The sequence below is a fragment of the Setaria viridis genome, chromosome 5 (assembly GCF_005286985.2).
Source record: "Setaria viridis chromosome 5, Setaria_viridis_v4.0, whole genome shotgun sequence".
NCBI classification, from domain to species: domain Eukaryota; kingdom Viridiplantae; phylum Streptophyta; class Magnoliopsida; order Poales; family Poaceae; genus Setaria; species Setaria viridis.
The window spans coordinates 12816057-12840681 of NC_048267.2; the positions used below are offsets into that span (position 1 = coordinate 12816057).

At 44.5% G+C, this 24625-nt stretch overlaps 5 protein-coding genes across 7 annotated transcripts; 4 read left to right on the top strand and 1 right to left on the bottom strand.

The window, feature by feature from the left end:
* Positions 1–3650: 3650 nt before the first annotated feature.
* LOC117856788 (uncharacterized) lies at positions 3651–9183 on the top strand. 3 transcript variants are annotated; one of them, XM_034739177.2, is made up of 6 exons: positions 3651–3819; positions 3887–4235; positions 5520–5830; positions 5955–6017; positions 6970–7478; positions 8175–9183. In XM_034739177.2, exons 2-6 carry the CDS (start codon positions 4015–4017, stop codon positions 8919–8921), a joined length of 1851 nt encoding a protein of 616 aa, XP_034595068.1. In that variant the 5' UTR covers positions 3651–3819; positions 3887–4014; the 3' UTR covers positions 8922–9183. The 3 variants fall into 3 exon arrangements, with proteins under 3 accessions (XP_034595068.1, XP_034595070.1, XP_034595069.1); XM_034739179.2 differs by having other exon boundaries at positions 5523–5830; XM_034739178.2 differs by having other exon boundaries at positions 3955–4235.
* An 809-nt stretch (positions 9184–9992) lies between these two features.
* LOC117856789 (GDSL esterase/lipase At5g45920) lies at positions 9993–12814 on the bottom strand. Its single transcript, XM_034739180.2, has 5 exons — positions 12399–12814; positions 12078–12296; positions 11902–11969; positions 10889–11056; positions 9993–10360 (listed from the first exon to the last, which is right to left on the bottom strand). The coding sequence occupies exons 1-5, from the start codon at positions 12495–12497 to the stop codon at positions 10201–10203; spliced, it is 714 nt and encodes a 237-aa protein (XP_034595071.1). The 5' UTR covers positions 12498–12814; the 3' UTR covers positions 9993–10200.
* A 1393-nt stretch (positions 12815–14207) lies between these two features.
* Positions 14208–19138, top strand: LOC117856885 (transcription factor GTE4). Its single transcript, XM_034739322.2, has 5 exons — positions 14208–15614; positions 15703–15760; positions 15935–16057; positions 16185–16260; positions 18725–19138. The coding sequence occupies exons 1-4, from the start codon at positions 14370–14372 to the stop codon at positions 16244–16246; spliced, it is 1488 nt and encodes a 495-aa protein (XP_034595213.1). The 5' UTR covers positions 14208–14369; the 3' UTR covers positions 16247–16260; positions 18725–19138.
* A 150-nt stretch (positions 19139–19288) lies between these two features.
* Positions 19289–22425, top strand: LOC117856886 (uncharacterized). Its single transcript, XM_034739323.2, has 8 exons — positions 19289–20044; positions 20128–20369; positions 20591–20687; positions 20876–21059; positions 21145–21226; positions 21304–21349; positions 21420–21510; positions 21894–22425. The coding sequence occupies exons 1-7, from the start codon at positions 19649–19651 to the stop codon at positions 21480–21482; spliced, it is 1110 nt and encodes a 369-aa protein (XP_034595214.1). The 5' UTR covers positions 19289–19648; the 3' UTR covers positions 21483–21510; positions 21894–22425.
* A 1466-nt stretch (positions 22426–23891) lies between these two features.
* On the top strand, positions 23892–24577 carry LOC117855437 (signaling peptide TAXIMIN 1). Its single transcript, XM_034737791.2, has 2 exons — positions 23892–24135; positions 24266–24577. Exons 1-2 carry the CDS (start codon positions 24023–24025, stop codon positions 24387–24389), a joined length of 237 nt encoding a protein of 78 aa, XP_034593682.1. The 5' UTR covers positions 23892–24022; the 3' UTR covers positions 24390–24577.
* Positions 24578–24625: the final 48 nt, after the last annotated feature.

Below are 24625 nucleotides of genomic sequence, written 5' to 3' on the forward strand. Positions count from 1 at the left end.
AGATTTACAAAGGTAGCTATTTATAGCCCCGTACAAATAATCTTCTTAACCGACTAGAACTCTATCTCTAATTCAAATAGAAAACAAATATCTACGAGCACAATCCGTGCTAAGCTAATTTCCCCACGCTTCATGGGCTGAACTCCACCTTATCCCTCCATCTTTCCAAGCCCATATAGGCCCACCTTAGTCCACCTTCCTAATCGGCCGATTTCTTATCGGCAAAGGATTGCCGATTGGGAACCTGGCGCATTCACCCTGAAGCGAAGCAAAAGCTACCGACCGATTCCGCATTATAACACCTTTTGACCGATTCCCATCCGTACTTCTTCTACTTCTTTCCTCTTTGACGCCGATTCTACTGATGACGAAATCCGGCGTCAACACCATCAAATTAAATGCAAGCATAAGCAATAGTGATTAAATAAAATTATTGGGACAAAATCACATGGACACACTTGCCTTTCTATAAGTAGTGTTGCTGCTCAGAATATCTTCAACTTCTTTCTCTTGAATGTCCTCGAAGTATGTTTGTTCTACTTGCATCAATCATCCAAGACAAATATCCAGAGCACGCACATACAAGCAAATAAAAGAACTAAATTAAAAACAGTACTGAAAAGCGATACAAAACTACTCTGCACGTTAAGACGAACGCGTGAGTGAAAAAATCACTCAAACAGAGTTAAAACGTAGAATCTATGGATTAAACAAGGTCGCAAGGGTCTAAACGTAATTAACCGCATACTTCAGGGGTTAGCAAGAAAAATTCCCAAGGCACATGAAACAGTGCTCATGAAAAGATCTAAGGTCGGGGTTAGATCTGCAAAACCACGGGCTGGATTGGATCTAGGTAAACTAAAACTTCTTGGGGGTTATCTGCAAGTTCGCAAAGACACAAAGAAAGGAGGGAAACATTACATGGTTCTCAAGGGGGCTAGACGCAAAACTGGCGGGTCATCTTCTTCCTCCCGCCGTGGTCTCTGGCCGACCGGCTCGCCGGCGCTCCGGCGAGCTAAGGTCTCAGGCGGGCGACGCAGGAGGTGGATGAGATGATCCCGTAGATGCACTCACCAGCAACGAAGAGAGATAGAGGCAGCCAAAATCTGGCCGCCGGCGGAAGAATATAGCAGTCGGCTCGGGCTCCTCGTGGCGGCGGCGCTCCGGCGGCAGAAAGACGACGGGAACCGGTGAAACGGGCGCAGCTCATCGAGGTGCTGCTCGGGATGGCAGCTGCTTCGCCTTGGGGTGCCCAGACGCGGCGAATCGGGTAGAAAACCGGCGACGGCGCCCGGCTCGGCCAGCAATCTTGCAAGGTGGCGGTGCTACGCTAGATGAAGTCGGGGCGAGGTGGCGCAGGCAGCAGGGAGAGGCAGGGACTCGGGCGCTCACCCTTTATAGGGCGTGTGCCCCAGGCGTGTACGCCAAGGCAGGGAGGGCGGCGGTGGCATGCTCAGCTTGCAGCTCAGGGATCCATGGCCACGGGCCCCGATGGGCTTGGCAGGCTGGTTGCTGGGCCTGAGCAGGTCGGGTCCGTGGGCTCAGCCCGGGAAAAAGGGTTTTTTTTTTCCAGAACCAATTCTCATGAAAGAAAATTTAGATAATTCATTTAATCCACGAAAAATACTCTAAAAATCCTAAAAATTCAGGAAAACAAAATCCTAGAGATAGATTGGAACACGAGGGGTCCAAATAAAATATTTGGAGCTCGTGAAAAGGATTTTAGAACCATCAAAAAATTAGATTTAGCTGTAGGAAAATGAGAAAAATTCCAGGAAAGCTGGAAAATTCTCAGAAGGATCTGGACAATGTCTAAACGCATTTTGAAACCTTTTGCACCCAAGGAACACCAAGATGCATCGGCATGAATGCAACACACAGAAGAACCTTATTTAATTTAAAAAATAAACAATTATTTTCCTATACTAAATTTCCTGTAAAGAAAAATAAATTTTGGTAAAATTTTGAAAAATTATGAGAAAAGTATTGTTTAATTATTCCTTTTAATCACATCCTGAAATTCAAAAAATTCAGGGTGTGACAAGGGGGAGGCAGGGCAGAGGCCGTGGAGGCGCGATAGAGGGTGATGACGCGGGGGAAGGTGGGCGGGGTTGACGAGGGACGGGATGGCCGGTGGCGAGGCATGAGCCGGCGAGCGCCACGGGTGGAGGCAGTGCCAGGCCGAGCTGAATGGATAAGGAAGGAAGAAGAGAATGAACAGATAGGAAGGGAAGAGGAAAAGAAGAATTGAAAAAAAAGAAAAGGGAAAAGGAGAGAGGAAGAAAAGAGGAAAAATAAATGGAAGAAATAATAAAATCACATTATTAACATAGCCACACATGAAATTCATATGTGATATATATATATATATATATATATATATATATATATATATATATATATATATATATATATGCAAGGGCACAATGGACAATTAACATCTTCTATACATTCTAAAAAGTTAGGAGAAGTTATAGTGCCAAACGTTTTCCTATCAATTAAGCCAGAGCCAGAAAAAACTGCTTTTTCAGATGAGTCAGAGACAGAGCTGTTTTTTCACGAGCCAAAGCCGTACCAAACGGACCCTTACTCTAGGAATTCGATCATGGACAATACATCTTCTCTTCTGTGTGGGCACTCGATGTAGCGAAATTCAGTGTGTTGTGTAGAACGGGGCCTTTATGATTTTGGGCCAGTTTGGCTGAAGTTATGGTGCTTCGGCTCCAGCCACTGTAACATGTGGTGGTGTCAGAGGAGCGGGAGCCGCCGGATGTGATGTGAAACGGAGGGAGAAGAGAGAGAAAAGAGGTTCCGTGATATACAGTAAAATATCAGGAGCTGGAACCCGTGGAGCTGCACAAAACAAGGCCTTTCCGGTTCAAAATAATACAGATACACAATTCTCGCCTGAGATTTACCATCGTTTTTTTTGTCTGTGGGAGAAAAATTTACCGTTGACAAGTCTATCGCCATTGTGCTGCTCGGCTCGGTCCGGTTGAGCACTCCCCGGCGGGCTAAAAATTTCTTTCTGCTCTAATGGGCCTCCCGCTCAGTGACCCAAGCATTGGGCCTTTTTGTACGGCTGCAGCTGAAGCGGGCACAGTTCACGCGATTGATTTCCAAGCCGAAACGTCACCACGTCTGCTGATCCCCCGGCCTTCGGAAATGCTGTACTGAAAAAATAACTTCACCACTAGATAGTTACGGAACGGAGAAATGGGATAAAAATATTTCCCTCGTAAGATTCCTCGGCGGTGAAACCTAACCAGCAAGTTCAAATCCTCGACTCGACGCTGGTGTCCACGTTTTTCTAAATTTATTCCAGGATTTAACTGGCTCTATTCTTTTAGTGGTAGGCGACGTGCCTATCGACAGTGAGACGCCAACGATGATTTCATCAATTTTAAAGATTTATCAGCTCGATCTTTCAGAGATGCTAACAAGGGTAGGGAAAGGTTGCGTGTATTCGTAGAGGTAAGTGTGTGTACGTGTACATGAGTGTCTAAGTCTGTACTGTGTAATTTGAAGAAAAAAATAGCCAACGTCTGAGTCATGTGAGCCAACTTCTTAAAAGGACATAGAGAAGTTAACCAATTTTGTTAAGTATGTATAAACTATAAAGTGGTAAACTGGTAATGAAAGAAGAAAAAAAAACATATCGTTCGGTCGTTCGCGGCGTTTACGGTTCACCCCCTCCCCCTGATCTCTGTTCCTTTCCCCCATCTTCCTTTCCTGGCGGCGGCGACGACTGGGCGAGCGCCGCCGGCGCTATTCGCCAAGTCTTCGCCGGGCCCTTTTCCATCGACGAGTACCCACCAGGTATGCCCGCTCCTTCCCTTCCCTTCCTGCTCCTAGCGTGAGCTGATTGTGTTCGGATCTGACCCAGTGTACACCCATGTCCTATGCTGGGTCCGCCCCTGGTTTCCGTGGCGCCCGCTACTGCTCCTGCTGCAGCCATTGATGTGCTGAGGACGGGGGCGGTGGTGGCGCCAGGAAGGCAGGAACCAAAGCAGCATGGTGGTGGTGATAGCCGAGGCCGTCTGCACGAACGGTGGCCCTCAGAAGGTGGTGGCTCCTGGCCTTGCTACAGATCGGGGAGGTGATGCCGTCGAATGCTCGAGCTCGTTCGGGGACACCAGCTCCGGTTTCGAAGGTGAGGCTGATGGGGGTGAACCGGAGGTGGATTCTGTCATTTCAGCTGATGCCAATGGTAGTGGGTACTCAAAGCTGCCAAGGTGAGTCTTCTCATCAGTTCCTCGTGTTCTCTGAATGTTACTGATCTGATGATTGTGCCGTCCTGGTTCATGGTAGAATGAACAGGTGTGGGATTATGCTAGGCAGTTTAGGCACTGATGTGTTTTGGTGTTGGTCCCATGCTCCTGGTTACAAAACAGAAGGTTTTAGTAGGGTTTTGACTTTCGACTGGTATACTATGTTCTAATTACTGTCTGCAGAAGCAGCAAGAAAAGTAGGACCAATGTAACCAAAACGGAAAGAAATGATTCAGTAAACGTAATATGGTGTCTTGTATGCATAGTAATTACTGCTTTATCGTCGAAAATTTCCTTTTTCGAGGTATATTTCGTTCATCATTTGTATATGAAATATTAAATTTTAGAAGGTGATGATAGCACCTGATACATTAAGACCTGGGTATAATTTCTGCCCAATTCTTCTATGCATAATTGAAGCAGGTGGCCACTTATGCCAAGTATGCCTACCACAATCAGAACAAAACAATTACCGGGTACTCCTAAGGTCTTCTATTTGTTAGCATGGCTATTTAAAAAGATAATTGAGCAAATGGCAGCTTCTTCAGAAGCACTGTAAAATTGTAGTGTTGTTTATTTCACCAGGACTTTGATTTCAACAACTAGGTCAATTAATTCCATGATAATCAGCACAGCACGGGGGATCACGTGTCTGTCAGTTCAGCAGTGAATCAAACACCAAAGATTAAAACATAGAGCACACTATCCTTCTGTTTAGAGAGAGTCCTTGGGTTAGGGTTACCATTTTTCTCTTTTCCTTTTTTTTTTGTTGTGTGTGTGTGTGTGGGGGGGGGGGGGGGCAAAGTTTGCCTAGATAACTAAATAATATTTGCTAAGCATGACAGTCTAAATCACAAAGAAGTTCTAGCCTGGGATTCAAACCCATGAATAGATATCATATACTGATTGGGACCATCATTGATGATGTTTATCTTTGATGCTGTAGACCATTATAGATTCCCTTTTGTGCATGTCAGGAAATATTGTCGATCAGGTTTCATGCTTATTGCCTTTCTTTGATAGTGTGCTTATAATGTGTAGTCATGAACAAGGAAACTGCTAGTTGAGCTACTCTTGTGAGTGTTTCAAACTGTTAGCTTACCTGTCATTTTACGGTATAGTTAGAATATCATTGGAGCAAGCAGCTATTTGTTATATTCTTACAATATGTCGTTATAATGTAAAGTTTTGTTATTCTGAGACACTTCTTTTTTTGGGGCAAATTTTGTGATATGGATTGCCCTTCAGAAGGAAAAAGGTGACAGCTGAGTGGAGGGATTCTGTTCTTCCAATTCTGTGGAGATGCCAGTGGTTAGAGTTGCGTGTGAAGGAGCTGTCATCTCAAGTATCAAAGTATGACAGGGAGCTTGCTCTAATCAAGAAAGAAAAGGAACTACAGCTAGCAGTAAGCAAAGCAAATGTTTCTAGGTTAGAATCGAGGCAGATTCACAAAGGCCATGGGGACAGTATTATGAAGAGGAGAAAGAGGAAGAGACATGAAGAAAATGTGGATGGGCCCTTGTACATCACCAAGCACCAGATATTGTCATACTATAATGGTTCTAGTCTGACATCCAATTATGTCTACCTTTTTGTAGGGATAGGACATCAATTTATTCATAGCCAAGTTGATTTTGCACCTAGTTTAGTTGTTAATTGTAAGAATCTTCCAATATTTGGCAGATAAGCAAAATAAGGGAGCTGAAACTGGTGGTATCTTAATTGATGATGATTGTGGCAGTACAGGTACGAATTTGCCCATGTGGTCAAACTTTTTAGTGGAGTTAAAATTGAAAGCATGGTATTAAGCATAGTTACATTAAACCGAGTTAGCTCCTAGACCTGGTTGTGAGAAGAAAAATTGCTTTTGTGAGATACCTAATGTAGCCTTGTAGCCATATTTTTTACTTTCTGTTATGGACATTAACAGTACATTACACACACACCTTTGATTTTACTAAAATGTCAGTAAAAAATATGTAAAAAATAATTGCTTGAAAGCGGTTCACATGGATAATCTACCAATGCCATTATAGTGACAAATTTTAATGCTTATGCGTACTTTAGTGGTCAAGGTTTTTTAAGTTTGATTGCATGGATCCTGAAACCAAATCTGTTTGGTAGAAGTGACCGAGCTCTTGTGTTGGTGGCTACCTCATTGTTTGTGAAGTAACCAATCAACTATTCCCACCATCCAAGTATATAGTGTGTATTTTATTTTGACACAGTCTTCAAAACTAGACTCTTTTTTTACCAGGATTCAAAATTAGACTTTGACCATTGTTTTCTTGTAGTATAACTATTCTTATCTATAAAATGAATATAGATTAAAAGCAAATTGAAATATGAATGTATCTGTATAATTTAATGCACTAGACATACTTATAATTTGACCAAGTCAAAATATACAAAGTTTGAATTTTCCTGAAACATGCATACCCAATATAATTTGACAGAGGGAGTAGTTTATATATCTATGTATATTAAAATGTGCCGAACACCTTTCTGATCCTCTATGGTTTCATTGGATTTTATTGTAGCATTCTCATTTTCTGATAGATCACTGAAGGACACACATAGCCACTTGGGGTTTAGTTAGATTGGCCATGCAGAAAATGCAATTAATCTATATTTGCTGCCTAAGTAATTTTCATGCAAGTGTTAATTATGTATCGTGTTTGGTTCGTTCTTCATGCAGTTGATGGCTGTATCAGAGGTGGACTTGACACTATTACATTGCTCAATTCCGAGAATTATGATATGATTTTTGAGCAACTCATTTTAAAGCACACACTCATGACAATTGACGGGCTCCAGTCTAGAGTTCATCTGCTGCAAGATTGTCTTAGCAAGGCTCATTCTGGAGGAGAAAATTTGGTGATTTCTGAGTACAGTACTCATGTCAGGGTGCCTCAGGAGAGGCAGCATACTCAAAAGCACTCATTCTCTTATATGGAGTGTCGATATAGTAAACCACGGAAAAGGAAGAATCTAAACGTTTTGCTGAAGGATGATGTATCAGCTCTTGCAGTGAGACCTGCTTTGCCTGACATGGAAACTGATGCTCATTTAAAAGATGAAAATAGGAATGCTGAAGAAAGAAGTGGAGAGTGCAATCACTTGAGGGAGAAATACGTCACAATGGACCAACTCTTGGGTACTGACAATTCCATACCAAATGGTCACATTGGGGATTTATGCAAAGAAGTAATTCTTTGGTCCTTTGCTTAATCTTATTCCTCTTTTAATTCTTTATTAGTGCTTGTTTTGATTTGGGTTGATCCTCTCAGTGTTACTGCTTTCAAATTGGAATTTAGATCATCTTATATGCACACAGTAGGCATGGGGTGTATAGAGTCCCCATTGAGAAATAATCAAACCTTTCCTGCATCCGTAAAATATTGTAGGTATTGCGACTTTCCTAGTTTACTTTTAAATAAAAAAAGTCTAGTTTCCATGTAAACAGAAAACAGATGCTATTGCCCCCATAGAACCTGGAATTTGTAGTTATATCTTGGACATGAGGTATGGGTGCCATGTCAGATGTTTACATTAGTGTCAAACTGATCTAAAATTTATTAAGATGTCTGTGAATCAGATTCATCCAGAACTCAATATTACTTTGTCAGAAGATATCCCTATGAATTTTGCATGTGACAAAGCAATTCATTTTTAACTTTGTTTTCCAAACACACAATACTAGTAATTTAGTATGTTATGTTCCAATGACAGTTTTAAAATCTTACTTTAGATGTGGAGCTGTGGCTGTTATTATTTTATTATCTAGAACTATTTTACTGATTTCGAACCATCTCCAGAAAAAAAAAGATGAACGTGTTTGCTTCTTGGCCAATATATTTGCACATGCATTTAGTTGATTCTACTACTGTTTCTTTTTTGCAGAACACTTATGATATCCTCATAGACAATCAAGCAGCCAATGTAGTGCATCGGCAGTTTGGTAAGGCCAAGCATCTGCCTTCTGGAACTTCTAACAAAGGCCCAGCAGAAACGAAGAACATTTCTGCTCCAGCAGAAGTTAAGAACACTTGTGCTCCAGTTGATAGCACTTCTGCTCCAGCGGTGGAGCCTGTCTCCCCTCAGAGCAAGGAGCTTAAACCTAAGAAGAAGAGGAAGAAAGGCTCTTTTCTCACCAAGAAGAAGAAGAAGAAGAAGAAAGAGACCTCCAAAACACCTGCAAAGGAGAAAGCTGAGGGCACACCCTCAGCTGCAAAGAACAAAACTGGGGGCACACCTTCTGCTGCGGCAGTGGAGAAAACTGAGAGCGCGCCCTCTGGTTCAATGGGGCTGGGAACCATGACTGCTCGCTCAGCTAGGAAGAAGCGCAAAACTGGAAATGAACCTGCAGATGCGAAGAAGCGTGAATCTGTACCATCGAAGAAGCAGGAAACTGGTAAGCCATCCTCAGCAGCAAAGGAGGAAACTGGGAAGCCATCCTCAGCAGCAAAGAAGCAGGAAACTGGGAAGCCATCCTCAGCAGCAAAGAAGCAGGAGACTGCAAATGCGCCCTCCGCAACAAAAGAGACTGAAAGCGCCCCCTTGAATGTGAAGACTGAGAAGGCTGTGCTGGCGGTGGCTATAAATTGCAGGAGCCAAAGGGTACGAAAGCCCAAAGTTTTTGCTGAGTGAAACAGAGACCTCTTAGAGTCTGATGTGTATGTATCCTGTCGTCTGGCCGCCAAAGTCGGTGACCCTGTCAACATAGGAAGTGACGGATCGATGTAAGTTAGTGTATATATCAGCTTTTGCCTAGGTAAAAAAAAGAATCTCACCCAAAATTTTTGGTTGGTTGTTCTTGACCCTTCTGTTCTGGGATACCAAACTAACAATGTCGTGTTGTGTCACCTCTATATCCCAAATGAAAAAAAATTGAGAAAATTATGCCGTGACATTGCAACTTGGTTTGCCTTTCACTGCATGATTCCTCCGGGTAGTGTGATCTTTTCAATACTTTGATATGGTCGGAGTTTGCACCTAAACAGCCCGTGTGATCTCACTGAAAGCAAGATTGGAGTCGGACCGTGCCATTGCTCCGGATCAGAGATTGGCCGTTTCTTGCGGTGCTGCAATTGCAGTTATGCAGGACACCATGAATCAGTCCAGCTATCTTCACCAGTGCTGGCCTGCTACCACAGATTGAGAAAGGATGCATGACCCCGGGAGCTGGTTCACGCCAGGCAGCCATGGTCCATCTATGATGCAGCGAGTTGCCCTGCCTACCTGTGATGATTGATGAATCTGTGTACTCTTTGCAGTTACATGGGAATGTGCATGGTACATACTGCCAATACATGTGAAGATGCGACTGTCACCTGATCGGTAATGTTTGGAATGCCAATGCATTTCCTGCGATTCAAGCGACTGATTTTTTTTCATGTTCATACAATCAAGGAGATTTGAACTCGTCGGTAGTTAACCGGAGGCGGCAGCCGAGCAAGGTCATCTAAAAAGTTCTTTCTTCTTCTCTCATTCTCATGGGCCTCCGCTCACTGGCCCAAAGCTTCGAACCCTTTTTTCCCCTTCCCTAAACCATTTCTGGAGAATGCCTCTGAAGTTGCGTTGCTCAATCACCTATTTTTTTTTCATGATTTTGAAATACTCGCGGCATTTTTAAGTCATCGCCTACTGTGCACCGTGCCAATATACAGGGCTGCTGAAGCGGACCCATTTTGTGCACGTCTGATTTCCAAGCCTCGAAAATGAAGTACTGAAAAAAATGCCATTTATTGAATTTCACTGTTTATGTGATGGCATCAGTAGTACTTATGCATATTAATTACAAAGGACAAAACACAATTCCAGAAGTAAAAGTCGCACACGCACTGCCAAACAGAACAGATAGTGAGTAGGGCACATCATTTGACACGAGCAAACATCTCTAATCCAATCATGCACTAAGGCGTCCCCTTCAAGCTCCGAAAGCTTTCATGGGGTCCTTGGGGTCGATTTCGGGGTAGAGGGGGAGATCATATGGGAGGCTCTCCTTGCTGAAACCGATGCCTGCCAGCGTCTGCACCACCTCGTCGAACAGGATCTTGTTTCCAGTAGGCGTGAAGTGAAGCCCATCACTGCATCAAGGTGTAAAAAATGTTATCTAGTGCTTGCACATCGGAAAAAAAGATGTGCAGATTGGAACAGATATCACGCAATAATCGATTTAGAATCCCAGCATAAAAACAAAGAATCACAGCACTTATTACAGAACGCCAGAGCCTAAAATCTGATAATGGAGAAACCTAAAAGTAGTAATGTACTGCCCCATTAGTAATCATCAATATATCACATAGTAGATACATGTAAGTTTTAAAAGAAAATTAAGTGCAGTAGATTGTTACCCACTTCAAATTTCTACACAGTGTATTCTATTAGCATAGGCTACTGGTCTTAGCAACAGTCAACAGAACAACCAAATGTATACATAAGTTCGATTCCCCCCTATAGCAAATGGAAATATCCAGTGCACATTGTTAATGATGGGACAAAGAAATGCAAGATAGTTTTAAAACTAGATACCGGAAAAATACAGAGTAGTATCCGTTTATTAGCCTATCTGGATCCTGCATTACTCCCGGGGGTAATTGAAATAGATGCATTACCTTAATGCAGATGTTTGCCAATCTGGAAATTCCTGCATCTTTGTCCAGATGTCTATAACCGGATGGCCCAATTCTTTGGCAACAGCTATGCATGCCTGTGCATAAGAGCCAGCAGCCTCGTTGGTTCTTTCTGCTTGTCGTGCAGAGTCATCAACTCCATAAATGTCTCTGCATAAGAAGACAGGGATAATCAGTGTGGATGCTTGAAATCTACTTTAGTAACGGTGCATTTTGCGGAAAATCAGTTAGCAGGACATGCCTAGAAAGACAGAGACAATCCCAACACATAGAATGCACGTGCCTTGAATGGAAAATACAGGCAACATCCAAAGAATCGTATCTCATGGGACTCTTTGACAAATGTATGTAAGTCCAAAATAAGCATGTCCTGCCCTAAATAAACCTCGTAGTCTGGTCTGATGTAACTCAGCATTTCCCGTTTTTTCTCCCCTCAAGCCACGATCATCAAAATTAGCATGTACAGAGAGGCTCTGAAGTATAGTGTTAAAAGACATGTTTGTTGTGAGGAGATGCAACAGGAATGGCCCATGTGCAACAGCTATCTATGGTTGAGAAGACATCATCATTCATCGGTGTGATTCACACAAATCAACGGTTACTCGATAGATTCTTGTCGCAAAAGCTAGGCGCACTAGCTACAGATAAACAAGTGGTGGCTATTTCTAGACAGATTTTTGCAGGTTCGTATATCGGTGTGATGATTAGCAGTAAATGCTGAGCACGTTTTCGCTTACTGTAAGCAGCAATCTGGAAAGATGCAGTTCACCGCATACAACTTGCATCCATGGCTGAATGCAGGAATAGCATATAAGCATCACAGCAAAAAAGGAAACTAATGGGAATCAGTATACGAAAGGCACCCAATGATTTGATTTTTCTACGGTTGACCACTAGATTCCCTTCTGAAAGCTAAAGATCAGTAGAGTGACGAGTGATAAATCGGTGGATCTATTCCATTTGTAGTATCCTCAAAAGTGGATTTATTTGTTTACCGGATTCTCGCTGTCTCGTAAATCGGTGGGGGAGTGATGAGTATGATAGCAGCGGAGGGCCATCGCTCCTGCGATCGAAGAACCAAGAAACAGATACATGAGCGAAGAAGAATCCAACATATCCGAATCTGGGAATCATATGATCGCACAAGGCTAGACAGCAACTTCTTCTAAACCTTAAAGTAGGCGCAGATGGCGCGGAGGTTGGTCTGGTACTCCTCGAGCGGGACGTTCTGGTGCGCCTGCACTTGGTCGGGCAGCGAGGCGTCATTGGCGCCGAAGAAGACGGTGACGGCCGCCGGGTCCGCGTCCGCCGCGCCCTCCATGGCCCGCGGCAGCACCTTGAGCGCCCACCGCGTGTTGTACCCGCTGAGCCCGCGCAGCACCACGTCCGCCTGGATCAAATCAGAGGGCGGGGCAGGGGCCCCAGACACGGGTCAGTCCACGGCGGCCGGCGGCGGCGCGACGCCAGAGAGGAAACACGCGCACGTACGTACCTGGCGGGCGAAGCGGTCGGTGAGCGCGGCGCCCCATCCGCCGGACTCGAAGGACTGCTCGGTGATGGAGTCGCCGAAGAGCACCAGCCGCGGCCGCATGGTGGATCGCTCGGATCGGGGAATCCGCCGCGCGGGCTCACTCACTCAGTCACAGAGCGCTTCGCTTCTTGGGATGCGGCTTTGGAGGCTGTGCGGCGGACTGGCAGTGGCAGTGGCGGCTACCTCGTCATCTGGCGCAGGGTAGGTGGCCGTGTGTGATCTGGTCATCTGGTGGATGAGACGGAATCTTGGGGTGAGCTCGTGAAATCATCATGCCGAATTTAATTTGACTCGCGTCCAGCAGGCGAATCATTGGCACCGACGAGCATATTCCGGCCGTTCGCCGTGATATCATCTCCTTCCGATGCAGCGGTGCTGGAGATGCGGTGGCTGAGCCGACCTGAAGCACGCGCAGTATGGTCATGATGACTTTTATAACGGAAACAGTGATCCAACTCTCAGATTCTTTTTTCCGAAAAAATAAGAGGAAACTCGCCTGAGACTGTTGTGTTCACCGCCAGCAAAACAATGGTTTGTAGTTGCGATTTGGAATAGAGTGTAGTTAGAGATGTGAGCATCAAACATGGACGGAGCGTCAATAGAACTTTAGAAAAATACATCTAGTCTACACACGCTATAACTGATCTGATCAGTTTTAAATCAACAAGCGTACTGTTTATATCATCTTTTTTCCTTAAGTGGATCTATTTTTCCATAAAAGCTAAACCAATAGCATAATGCGTTTGAAGCTTATGTTACAATCTCTTTTGAACCCGTCTCTCCACTCTCTCTATTTCAAACAATCATTAGGATTTGAGTTTAGGGCTACACGACGCCAACTGACTAAGGTGTCTCTTAACAACGCTCGCTTTATTAAGTGGAAACACCATATCATTTGACACTATCAGATTAATGACTAACTTTTACCGTTATAGGTGATATTATTACATTTTATGGATCGTTTTGTCGGGCACGAGACAAGACAACAAAAGCCATCGGCAATGCATTTTGTCACGCCAATCGCAATACCAGCCTTTACGTTACGACTCTAACTCTAGATGTCTAAAAAGATACCTTCTTCTCTCCGCAACACTCGCCTTATTGAATGGAAACATCTTATCGTTTGACACTATCCGATTAATTACCAGCTCTTACCGTTATAGATGATACTATTATACTTTTATGCAAATTGTGTCATAATTCTGTTATTTTTTCATGTAGGATCAATTCTATGCACGAGCTAATATGTCATAGATAAACCAAAACAATGTTGATGATCTCATACTCCTTAGTCTATAACACATGTCATTTTGCGATTCTTCATGGTCAAAATTTTTAAACCTTGACATTAATATACAAAAATTGCATAGATTTACAATGTACGATAGATATTACTCCCATCGCTCCAAATTACAGGTCGTTTTGACTTTTCTAAATTCATATAGATATTACTCCCTCCGTTCCAAATTATAACTTATTTTGACTTTTGTAGGTTCATATATATTATTATGAATCTGAGTATACACTATAGATGCATAATAATATCCATACACCTAGAAAAATCAAACGACTTATAATTTGAGGTGGAGGGAGCACTTGATAGAATACTTTCACAACAATGTTAGTTACTGTTTGCATTTCGAATCGGACCGCACTCAGATCACTGGAACGAAGATCAACTAATTTTTTTTACCAACAACGGAAAGGAGACAAGCAAAAGAGGGAGCCAAAACAGAGCAAAGAGGAAAAGAAAAAAAAACTGGATCTTGTTTCTCTCCCTTGCACGGTAGCAGCTGCCAGCGCTTGCCCCACCAGCACCAAGCCCTCACCGAACCCCTTCCTCCCCGTTTCGCCTCCTCCGCCCAAATCCCCAAATCGCCGCCTCCGATCCGCCGCCGTTCTCGATCCGCCGCTGCCGTTGACCCGCCCAGAATGGCCTCCGGGCCGCCCTCGCCGTCCAGCAAACCCTACTCTCGCAAATCCCACGCCAGCTCCAAGGCTCCCAGCGTCCCCTCCTTCGACTCCCACAGCAACGGCCCGCTCCTCCCCACCGTCACCTTCTCGCTGCCCTCCACGCTGGCCACCCGCCGGGAGCTCCGCCGCCGCCTCTCTGCCGAGCTCGCCCAGGTGCGCGCCGCCTCCAAGCGCCTCAGCTCCCTCCCGGCTCCCGCCCCCTCCTCCGCTCTCTCCGCCACCGACCCCTCCACGCCGCTCCCGCCGCACCCGCCGGCGTCCAAGCACAAGTCCAAGAAGGGCGGGGGAGCCCCGCACCCGCACCTCTCGGCGGAGGCGCGGCGCAAGCTCTACGCGCCCGTGTTCAAGACCTGCGCCGCGGTGCTTGCCAGGCTCATGAAGCACAAGCACAGCTGGGTGTTCAACAAGCCGGTAGATGCGAGTGCGCTTGGCCTGCACGACTACCATACCATCATCACCAAGCCCATGGACCTCGGCACTGTCAAGTCAAAGCTAGCGGCAGGACAGTACAAGTCACCACGGGAGTTCGCCGGGGATGTGCGTCTAACGTTCCAGAATGCCATGACGTACAACCCCAAGGGGCAGGACGTGCACTTCATGGCCGAGCAGCTGCTGAACATGTTTGAGGAGAAGTGGCCGGAGATTGAAGCTGAGGTAGCGCAGCTATCACCACAGCCTCCTACACCGTCCTCGGCTGCACCCAGAAAACCAAAGGAGATAGATAATTCTAGGGTGTTAGAGAGGTCGGATTCGACCGTCCATGCTGCTGGGATGGAGGCCACACCGAAGCCACACACTGGCAGGCCACCTGTTTTAAAGAAGCCCAAGGCAAGGGAGCCAAATAAGAGGGATATGACCTTCTGGGAGAAGCAGCGGCTTAGCAATAACCTCCAGGATTTGCCACCAGAGAAGCTAGACAATGTTGTTCAGATCATAAAGAAGAGGAACCTGTCACTCAGCCAGCATGATGATGAGATTGAGGTTGATATCGATAGCTTTGATGTTGAAACATTATGGGAGCTTGATAGATTTGTGACAAACTATAAGAAGAGTATAACTAAGAATAAGCGGAAGGCTGAGCTTTCTGCAGTAAGGCCAGATGAGGCTGAGGCTGAGGCTGAGCCTGATCAGGAGCTGGAGAAGATAGAGCATGTGAGGCAGGATGAGGCAGATCAGGATCAGATTCCTGCAGTACAAGAACCGGTATGATTTTGGTTGTTAGTATTGGTGCCTGCATTAAGTTTTAGGTAATATTTTCCATTTGGTTCTTATTGCTGTCTTGCTGTTACAGATTCCAGAACCAGAAGCAGTTGATGTTGAACCACAACCACCTAAGGAAAATGCAGCAGGTAGGCGGGACATGTGTCTTTAGGGCATTCTTGTAATTGCTATGCTCGTTCTTTCTGTTTGAGAAAAGAATAAATGTATCATTATAATCATGCTTCTAATGCAACAACCACTTGTGCCTATTATCTTCTGTTCTTATCACTGCAAAAGAATTGACTAAGTATACTCAACTACAGATGACAATGAGAGATACGTGGGTGAATCATCACCGGGTCATTTGGAAGATCAGAAGGGAGAGACTGCTGGTAGATCAAGTAGTTCTGGAAGCTCTAGTAGTGACTCGGGCTCGTCCTCTAGTGGTAAATGTTCCCTTATTTTGCAGATATCATAACAAGACAATCTTTTGGATCCTGTATTCTTCTTTATAAAGGTTAGGTTTGGAAGTATTTAGGAAACACATGAATTTACTTTGAGAAACATGTGCAGATACGGACACAGATAGTTCATCAGCAGATGGCTCTGATGCACCACAGTCACCCAGAACGTAGCATCAATAGCCCAGGTATATTCTACATTAATGGAGCAATCATTTGCATATAATGTCGAATAATTTGGTAAATTCTTCAAATTCAATAAACATTTTTGGAGCTCCAAATCACAAGGCTGTACAGACAATTCATGTCCTCTGTGGAACCAGTTAATTAGTTAATTGTTTTTTGCCAGAAAGCTTCTGGATGGATATTTGTCATAAAGCTTCTGGATGGATATTTGTCATCTAACTTACAGAAGATGCTGATTGATAAGCTCACATGAGCAATCCAGAATTCAACTATCTGGGTCATGTATTGCATTTGCTCAGCCATCAATCCTAAATATTTAGCCTTTTTTCCCATCTGCATAAGCTTTAGAAATGAAATTCCATAGACCAATGTGACATCTTATGCCTCTATCGTTTGAACGTTCTGTTGGCGAAATGTAAACTGTTGGCTTTGTCCTATAGTTTTTGCACAGAACATGGTAAGAAATAAATGTGCAGGCTTGGTGGTGACGACCTTGGTCGTTCTACTAGGAGCACCAGTATAAGTAGCTTCCTTTGTTGGCTTGTAAGTAAAATCAATTAGCATTTAATTGGTGATAATCTGTGGTGTCGATCTACTGATTTTAGTTTATATCTGGGAGTCACCATTCACATGATTTAAGTCTGCAAAGGCTTTTATTACTGTGATCTTAAAACAACGCATGGTAGTAATTTTCCCAACTAAAGAAAGTACGCATGTTGGTTACAGAGACACTTTTTTAGGTAAGCATTAAAGGTGTCCCCTAGATAAATTGTAAATGGTTGACAAAGTCAAAGTATTCACATCAACAGCATAGCAGAGTTCTTTAACTTTTTCCTCGCATGTAGCCCGGAACTGTTTTTTTTTTGTGTGTGCCAACTGTTTGTCTTCTTGCATATTTAATGTCACATACTCATATGTGAAGTGGCACATTGTACTGTACGTGTATGCGAATTTAATGTCATGCTGTTAATTTGTAGTATATTTGATTAGTCTACTGTTATTAACCTAATTTTTGTATGGCAACTCAAAGTGTTCCAAATGATCCTATACGTGTTTCTGATACTGCCAATATTTATAATTCATACTTCATTTATTTAGGCGCGCCTAGATACAATTGTTCTTCAAAACTATATTAGCACCTTCTGTATGATTTGTTTTTTCTTAGTACAATACTTTCTTTGTTTCGTTGCGAGTATCGAGTACTCTAGGCTCTAGCCCTCCACCTCGTCTTTATGACAGCTATCAGGTTTACGATCCAAACTGATTTGATCTCTTTACCTTTCCTTTTCATTTTCTCCTTGCTAGCCAGTTTCATGGTTTGATATTTCTTTGCCTTTATGTGGCTCTAGTTTCAGCTGTAGCACCAAACTAGTATAAAAGATCCGTATTAGGAATTAATACATCGTGGATTTGTACACCAAACTAATATAAAAAATCCTTGTTAGGAATTAATGTATCCTGGAATTGTACTAGTGTCCTCAGAATTTGAGCAATGGGTGAACAATTGTATCAATTCTGCTTTTTGGCGTACTTTGGGCTGGTTGTTTGTTAGTCCAATTCTAACTATATTTGGAAAACACGAGAGGAAGGTATTCATATCATAGTTGTTTGACGTTTACTTGCTCCGTTTTTTTTCGCGGATTTCAACTTTTCAAATACTAGGCTTTCTTGGTATCCTTTCCCATTTTCATCATCTGTCTATATATGGCCGTGCTGGTCTAGCCCATCGAGTAAGTTTTTGCCATTGGCAGAAAGTTTTGCAGTTCAGATAAAAAAAAAATCTGCAGTTATGTTGTGGGTCATTTGAAAACATAAGTTGACCTGAAAACATGTTGTGATGTTCAAATTCCTCACTTACTAGTCAATGTATCATCAAGGCCAAGTTGTAAAGATTGGGCCTGATTTGCTTCTCTTTATTTTTGTACTTTACCTTTTCTTGAGCTTAGATAGGTACTTGTCTGCTTGATTGTCTTATTCTGTCAATTTTTCTACCTTGGAGGCATAGATCAGCCCTCCATAGCCTTGGTGAATGTGATTGAGCAATTTTTGTTGTCACATAGTTTGTTATGCGCAATGGGATGCAGATCTGAAACCAAATGTGCTGTAGATTGCTTGATTTAATACATAACTATGAATTGCACTAAGTACAGGAATTTGTTTTCCTTTCTATTACTAGTACTATTGCAAGGCTTAAGCTTATGCCTTGTTTGCTCGTTTTGTCATTGTTAGTGATTATTTCAGGTAGCTTTTATTGCCAAAGGTTGTTGCTCATAAAGCAAGAGTTAGTTAAGCTTTTAAACAAATCATGGTAGGGAAATGCGGATGCTTTGAGTCTACCTGCTTCTGAAATAATGCATTTAACTTCTGATCCAAACGACCAACTATATGAAATAATAAACTGACTAAATTATAACTAATTCCATGATCACACAATCACAAAACTGACATGTCCGATTTCCTTTGCAGGTGTTGATTTGAGACTGGAAAGGCCATAACTCCTTAGTTCACCAATGATTCTAGCGTGAAATTGTCGGCGAGATTGTTGTAAATTTTGGTTATGTAGGGACCCTAACCAGTGCCATCTGCCATGCTGTTGTTGTTTTGGTCTCAGAAGTGGTTGCGTGGGATAGCTCATGCCCAATTCATCTGCAACACTATTTGCAGTCATGTACTTATTGTAGAGTGCTGCGTTTCTCTAGTCGTCAAGCTGGAAGTTACCTCACATTGGATAGGAAGAAACCTGCAAACTGGGGGCAGTAAAACAAGCGGTGGGGTGAAGACCAGGAACCTGGAGGCCTCGCCCTGTTGTAAGATTGTACAATTGTTATAGTTGTGTAATTTCTGTTGGTGTTTGCATTAGCATTGATCATTTTTTTTGTCTGTCTCCGGTTGCACTGCATCTTAAAATAGCGCTGCGCATTTGTTTGAAGTTTGAACTGAACTCAGCTCCATTGTGACTGGTACGGAAAGAAGTTCAGCAGACCAGCACCCTGAACTTCATCGTCTCGTAGACGGCCTCCAGAATGCAAATATTTCTGGGTTCTTGTTGGATTGCTCCGCCGCATCGCCGGTGATCTTTCAATGGTGAAGCTGACTGAACATCTGTTGTACGACAGGTCATGTTTGAATGGAGAATCTGAGCATGTGTTGGTCTGGATGGATCTACCTTGTCCTGCTCGAAGAGTATTCCAGTATGAACTGGATGATTTCGCATGAAATTCTCACTTTTCAAGCAGGACAGAGTGTTATGTTTGTATTTTCCATGAAAATTTGCCGGAATAGGACTCGTGAAATTTGCGCGAGCAGTTCACAGCGCATCGTTTATTCGCAGAACCCCAAGGAAATTCGCGTTATCCCGGGAGGTCGGAAACAAACGGCACCGGCCACCAAATGCTCCCGCTCCGCCGCCTCCCCCCGCTCCCACTGCCACGCGGCCCCGCACCCCGTCGCCTCCTGTCAGCCGCGGCATCCGCCGCCGCCTCCCCCTCGCCGCTCCCATGGCCGGGCCTCCACGCCTGGCGCCGGGCACCGCCCAGCGACCTCCGCACGTGGGGCCCCGATGGCCCCTGCGCCTCCGACGCCGAGGAGGCGGCCGGGGCCCCGCCCGAACCTGACGCCGGCGCGGGCTCGTCGCTGGCGGAGATGGGTGCGCTGGTGCTGTCCACCGCCGACCCCCTCGCCAAGGCGCGGCTCACGCACGCCGCCTTCTCCCGGTGGGTCGCCGGGCTCCCCGTCGGCCAGGCCACGGCCCCCGACCACCCTGCCAGGCCCGACAAGCCCCTCGTGGTAGGCGCTCCGCTTCCTCCTGGATTTGGCATTCCATCGAGCAGGAGTGGGTGACTGTACTGCTGATATTGCTCTTTATGCAGGTGACGCAGAAGGAGATGACCACGCACAAGGAGATGCGGGTGCCGCTCAACGCGTACATGCTGCACAACCTGGCGCACGTCGAGCTCAACGCCATCGACCTCGCGTGGGACACCGTCGTGCGGTTCGCGCCGCTCAGGGACACGCTGGGAGACGGCTTCTTCGCGGATTTCGCTCGTGTGGCAGACGACGAGAGCCGCCACTTTCGGTGGTACTCGCAGCGCCTAGCTGAGCTTGGGTTCAGGTGAGTGGCGCAAAAAAATGCAGGACCAGCTACCTACTTCTTCGATTCCATTGTATAATATATAAATGTCCGTATCATGTATTCATGTGTCACTGGTCAGAGGAGGAAACCACATGTCCGCCTATAATATTGCCTTAGTTATACATGGACGGTGACTTTTTTTTAGTGAATGATGAGCGATGCCAGGTTGCTCTAACATGTCATAGTATATCTGTGGACAGTTATGGTGATATGCCAGTTCACAATCTTCTTTGGAGGGAATGTGCAAAGTCGTCAAGTGATGTTTCTGCACGATTGGCTGTGATTCCTTTGGTTCAGGTGCCACATCAATACTGCTTCCTTATGCGTGATGCTTGTCCTAATAAATACATGTTTAATTTTAGTTGATTATTGAACTTGCTAGTATTCAGCTGGTACTAGTAGGTACCATTATTTCGGTGATAAAGCTTCCTCAAAAACTGTTTTGTTACAATTGACCAATATGTTGATTATTAGAATCTTGATAGGAAGCTAGAGGCCTTGATGCTGGACCAAGATTAGTCCAAAGGTTATTTGGTTTTGGGGATCATCGATCAGCAGATATTGTGGCAAGAGTAGCAGAGGAAGAGCTTGCACATGTTTCTGTAGGTTTGTATTGGTTTCTGAAAGTATGCCAAATGATGGGTCGTGATTCTGGTGATACTTTTAAAGGTTTGTCTCGCCTAATCGTCTAGAGTACTATATATGCATATACAAAATTATGTTGTCTAATGCAATATTCACATTAACATTTCAGACTTGATAAAGGAGTATGGTGTTGTATTGAAGGGTCCATTTAACTATCCGGCTCGTGATGAAGCTGGTATACCTCGAGAGTGGTAGGTCCTGACTCAGCAGTGTATATCTACAAGCATTTGACAGCTATAAGAGGAGGTTAATGATTATATTATTTCAGGTATGATGAGAAGTTTAAACAGGAATCTGCACAAAAACTTGAAGAGGTAAGAGACTGATTAGTTTTCGACGCTGATGTTTTGCAATGAACTTAAACTAATAACATGTCCTTGACAGGTGCATGATAGACTAGCTTGTATTGTTGAGATGGAGAAAGAGAATGCAAGTTTGAATGATTAAGTTCTACTTGATGTACATGAGAGACTGGGTAGGCACTCTACTATTTTTTTTTACCATGTGTAAACTTACTCTTCTTGAACTCTAAAAAGCTACATGGTTTGTTTTTCATATAAATTGTCAACAACCATTTTTTTTCTTTTCAGTTTGAGATAGATAAACTTGACTATCTATCCACCATCAATCCAGATCATAAACGCTTAAGTTTGTAGGACAAAATCGTATATTCTGACATCTATGCTCTAACTTGCTAATGGTCCATAGTCCATGCTCCATAACCTGTAAATGGTCTCCTGCTGAAATTGTCTCTAGAATGCGCGAAGAAGAAACAGGACTTCTCCATAACTTAACTTAGTATAGTATCACATTTCTATTTGAGTAGCATTGAATAGTATTTAATCTTGACCATTTTAGGTTTCTTCTTGCTGGAGTGGAAAGATAGTTAATAGTCAATGCATGTTATACAACTCATCTGTGTATGCTTGCAAAGATACCTGCTGTCAAGTGGACACCCAGATCTTGTAGGCTGGAAACAGGAACCGGAAGCTGTAGATCGCTGGATTACTTAAAAGATCATTCGTGGTGGATTTCAATTGCTAGAACAGAGACAATTCAATTCTTCATTCTGCTGCAAGCTTACTGAGATACAGCATGTTGTCTCCAGCCATGTAATTTTATCATCCATGGCTGTACTGATTCCTATGTATGATTGATTCCGCATCATCACTGCAGAGCTTTACAATCAGGAATTCATGATTAGTGTAGTCAGTCCAACAAGGATGTGTCATGGAAGATTGGTTTATTATTATTTTTCTACGCATTTTGATTGAGCAATTATTAAATTGGGATGATCTGGATGACAGGTTGTATACTCACTGTACATGGTTAATTTTTTGTGCGTCTCCACAGATTGTTGTATATTCATATCTGCGGTTCATTCCAGACATTTGATGCTTGTGACTTTGTGAGAAGTAGCAGAGTGATTTGTTGGTGGCTTCTTGGAATCCTGTACTATTCAGTTTCGCGCCTGGGCGCCTGGCTTTTAATTTGAGTACAGATTAGTGTTGGTGGAAAGATGACTGATCAATGTTCCATTGATGGTGATTGGTGTTATGCTTATGGGTATTACTAACTAGTACTAAGTTGTGCTTCTGACACATATGCTTCTAGGACATTCTTTTGTTGCTAAGGGTGCATGGTATGTTAGATAAGTCGATCCACCCGTGCTAATTGGCCAGAGGATGAAATCACCGCAACCGATAGTATTTGTCTTAGTTATACATAAATACTGATTTTTTTTGTACGAACGTTATGTTGGTGTTACTTGTCAAAGTATTCCTATGGACAATTGGGTGATATGCACACAATCTTTTGTGGATGGAGTGTGCAGTTTCTTCGGTTCAGGTGCCTTATCATTACAGCTTGCTTCCGTGCGATGCTTGCACTAAGTACATGCTTTATTTTTGCTCCGTGCTTTTGATGATGATACTTGCTGAAGAACTTTACCTGGTGAAAGTTAACTAATATATTGATTATCAAAACATTGAAAGGAAGCCAGAGTATAGTTCTTGATGATGTACCAAGATCAGTGCAAACAATATTTGGCTTTGGGGATCATGGGTCTGCAACACTGTGGCAAAAGGAGCAGAAGAAGATCTGTACATGTCTCTTTAGGTTCATATTGGATCGGGAACGTCTAGATTGTTCCGCTTGCTGCCGCCTCCCAGCTCAGTGAGCTGACAAAATGTCTCAGCTTCTGAATGAGCATTGCGCTGCTGGCCCTGATGTTTACCTATAGATAGCTGAGATTCCGTATCATCGCGAAGCTCCTTAATTGACCATCTTTTAGTGCACGCATGCGTCACGGAACAATTATCTATACTTTCTCTGCCTATGTTTGATCACGAAATCATTGAGTTGGGGTGATCTGATCTGGCGCGTAGAATTCAACGAGTAACGTGGGAGCCAGGCAGTGGCCACTGGCGAGCGAAACCGCCACGGCCGGAGCCGGACGCCCCGGACCTTCGCCTCGCCTTCCAAGCCCCAACCAACTCCACATGGCATGGGTGTCAGGGTGTCGCCTGGAACCTGGCACGTCCCACCCCGGTCCAAGCCAGGACGGAGTAGGAGGGCGGCCAAACCGCGCGCCGCCACGCGCCCCCGGGCGCCGGCGTCACCACGGGTTCAATAGCCGGAACTGCGGTCCACGAGTCAAACTCCACCCACGAAACCCCGTGACGTGATCGGGTGCGCGTCTGGCCGTCTGGGTAACCGGCGAGCGAGCGGGCAGTTCCTTCCTCTCGCCATCGCGGTCGTCGTCAGCTGAGAAGGAAAGCGTGTTGGGCTTCTCAGCACCGGAAGGAAGGAAAGCGACCACCCGAGACCGCACGCCTCCATATATACGGATCGGATTAGCTCTTGTAGTCTTGCGCGCACTTGGTTTTCTACGCCAGCGCAGCAAGCAGCGCAACGCAGCGGCCGGCATTGATTATTGCATCTGATCTCCGCGCCGGAGCCGGAGGGGAGGAGAGGATCGAGAGAGGATGTGCTGCGGCGGCGACGGCGAGTGCCGGCCCCTGGGGTGGCTCCTGGGCCTTCCCTTCGCGCTCCTCGCCGTCATCGTCTCCTTCGTCGGCGCCATCATCTGGATCATCGGGTGCGTTTGTTGTTCCCGGCCGGAATTTCTCCTTTGATTTCCCTTCTCAATCTCTCTTGTGGATCGGCACGGCCTTGATGATCCGACGAGACTAACTAATTCTGCTGGTTACGCTGTGTTCAATTCGCAGGCTGCCCATCTCGTGCATCTGCCCCTGCTGCCTGTGCGTGACGCTGCTGCTGGAGGTGGCCGTCGAGCTCGTCAAGGCGCCGCTCCATGTCATGACATGGTTCACCTCCAAGATACCCTGCTGATCATCATCCACTTCGCCGCTGTTCCACCGTAGCTAGCTACCTGCCTCGTACTACCTCCAAGTTACTATTAGACTCCGGTTCGGCACTTTGTGTTCGTCCACAGATTTCTTGCTGTATATTCGTATCATCATCGGCTGATTTCATTCTTCTGAATATATGTTGGTCTGAAAGAAATTTGATACCGAACAGATTTATGGATAAAAGAAGATAGCACCTGAAAATAGAAAAACTGTAGC

What these genes read in the sequence shown, in the direction of transcription:
- LOC117856788 (XM_034739177.2), top strand. Translation starts at nt 4,015, where the DNA reads ATGGTGGTGGTGATAGCCGAGGCCGTCTGCACGAACGGTGGCCCTCAG. An exon ending in GATATTGTCATACTATAATG is followed by an intron (nt 5,831 to 5,954) that starts GTTCTAGTCTGA and finishes AATATTTGGCAG; the next exon opens with ATAAGCAAAATAAGGGAGCT. An exon ending in TGATGATTGTGGCAGTACAG is followed by an intron (nt 6,018 to 6,969) that starts GTACGAATTTGC and finishes TTCTTCATGCAG; the next exon opens with TTGATGGCTGTATCAGAGGT.
- LOC117856789 (XM_034739180.2), bottom strand. Translation starts at nt 12,497, where the DNA reads ATGCGGCCGCGGCTGGTGCTCTTCGGCGACTCCATCACCGAGCAGTCC. An exon ending in CCGACCGCTTCGCCCGCCAG is followed by an intron (nt 12,297 to 12,398) that starts GTACGTACGTGC and finishes GATTTGATCCAG; the next exon opens with GCGGACGTGGTGCTGCGCGG. An exon ending in TACGAGACAGCGAGAATCCG is followed by an intron (nt 11,057 to 11,901) that starts GTAAACAAATAA and finishes CTTCTTATGCAG; the next exon opens with AGACATTTATGGAGTTGATG.
- LOC117856885 (XM_034739322.2), top strand. Translation starts at nt 14,370, where the DNA reads ATGGCCTCCGGGCCGCCCTCGCCGTCCAGCAAACCCTACTCTCGCAAA. An exon ending in ACCTAAGGAAAATGCAGCAG is followed by an intron (nt 15,761 to 15,934) that starts GTAGGCGGGACA and finishes ACTCAACTACAG; the next exon opens with ATGACAATGAGAGATACGTG. An exon ending in CTCGGGCTCGTCCTCTAGTG is followed by an intron (nt 16,058 to 16,184) that starts GTAAATGTTCCC and finishes AAACATGTGCAG; the next exon opens with ATACGGACACAGATAGTTCA.
- LOC117856886 (XM_034739323.2), top strand. Translation starts at nt 19,649, where the DNA reads ATGCTCCCGCTCCGCCGCCTCCCCCCGCTCCCACTGCCACGCGGCCCC. An exon ending in GGCCCGACAAGCCCCTCGTG is followed by an intron (nt 20,045 to 20,127) that starts GTAGGCGCTCCG and finishes CTCTTTATGCAG; the next exon opens with GTGACGCAGAAGGAGATGAC. An exon ending in CTAGCTGAGCTTGGGTTCAG is followed by an intron (nt 20,370 to 20,590) that starts GTGAGTGGCGCA and finishes ATCTGTGGACAG; the next exon opens with TTATGGTGATATGCCAGTTC.
- LOC117855437 (XM_034737791.2), top strand. Translation starts at nt 24,023, where the DNA reads ATGTGCTGCGGCGGCGACGGCGAGTGCCGGCCCCTGGGGTGGCTCCTG. An exon ending in GCCATCATCTGGATCATCGG is followed by an intron (nt 24,136 to 24,265) that starts GTGCGTTTGTTG and finishes TTCAATTCGCAG; the next exon opens with GCTGCCCATCTCGTGCATCT.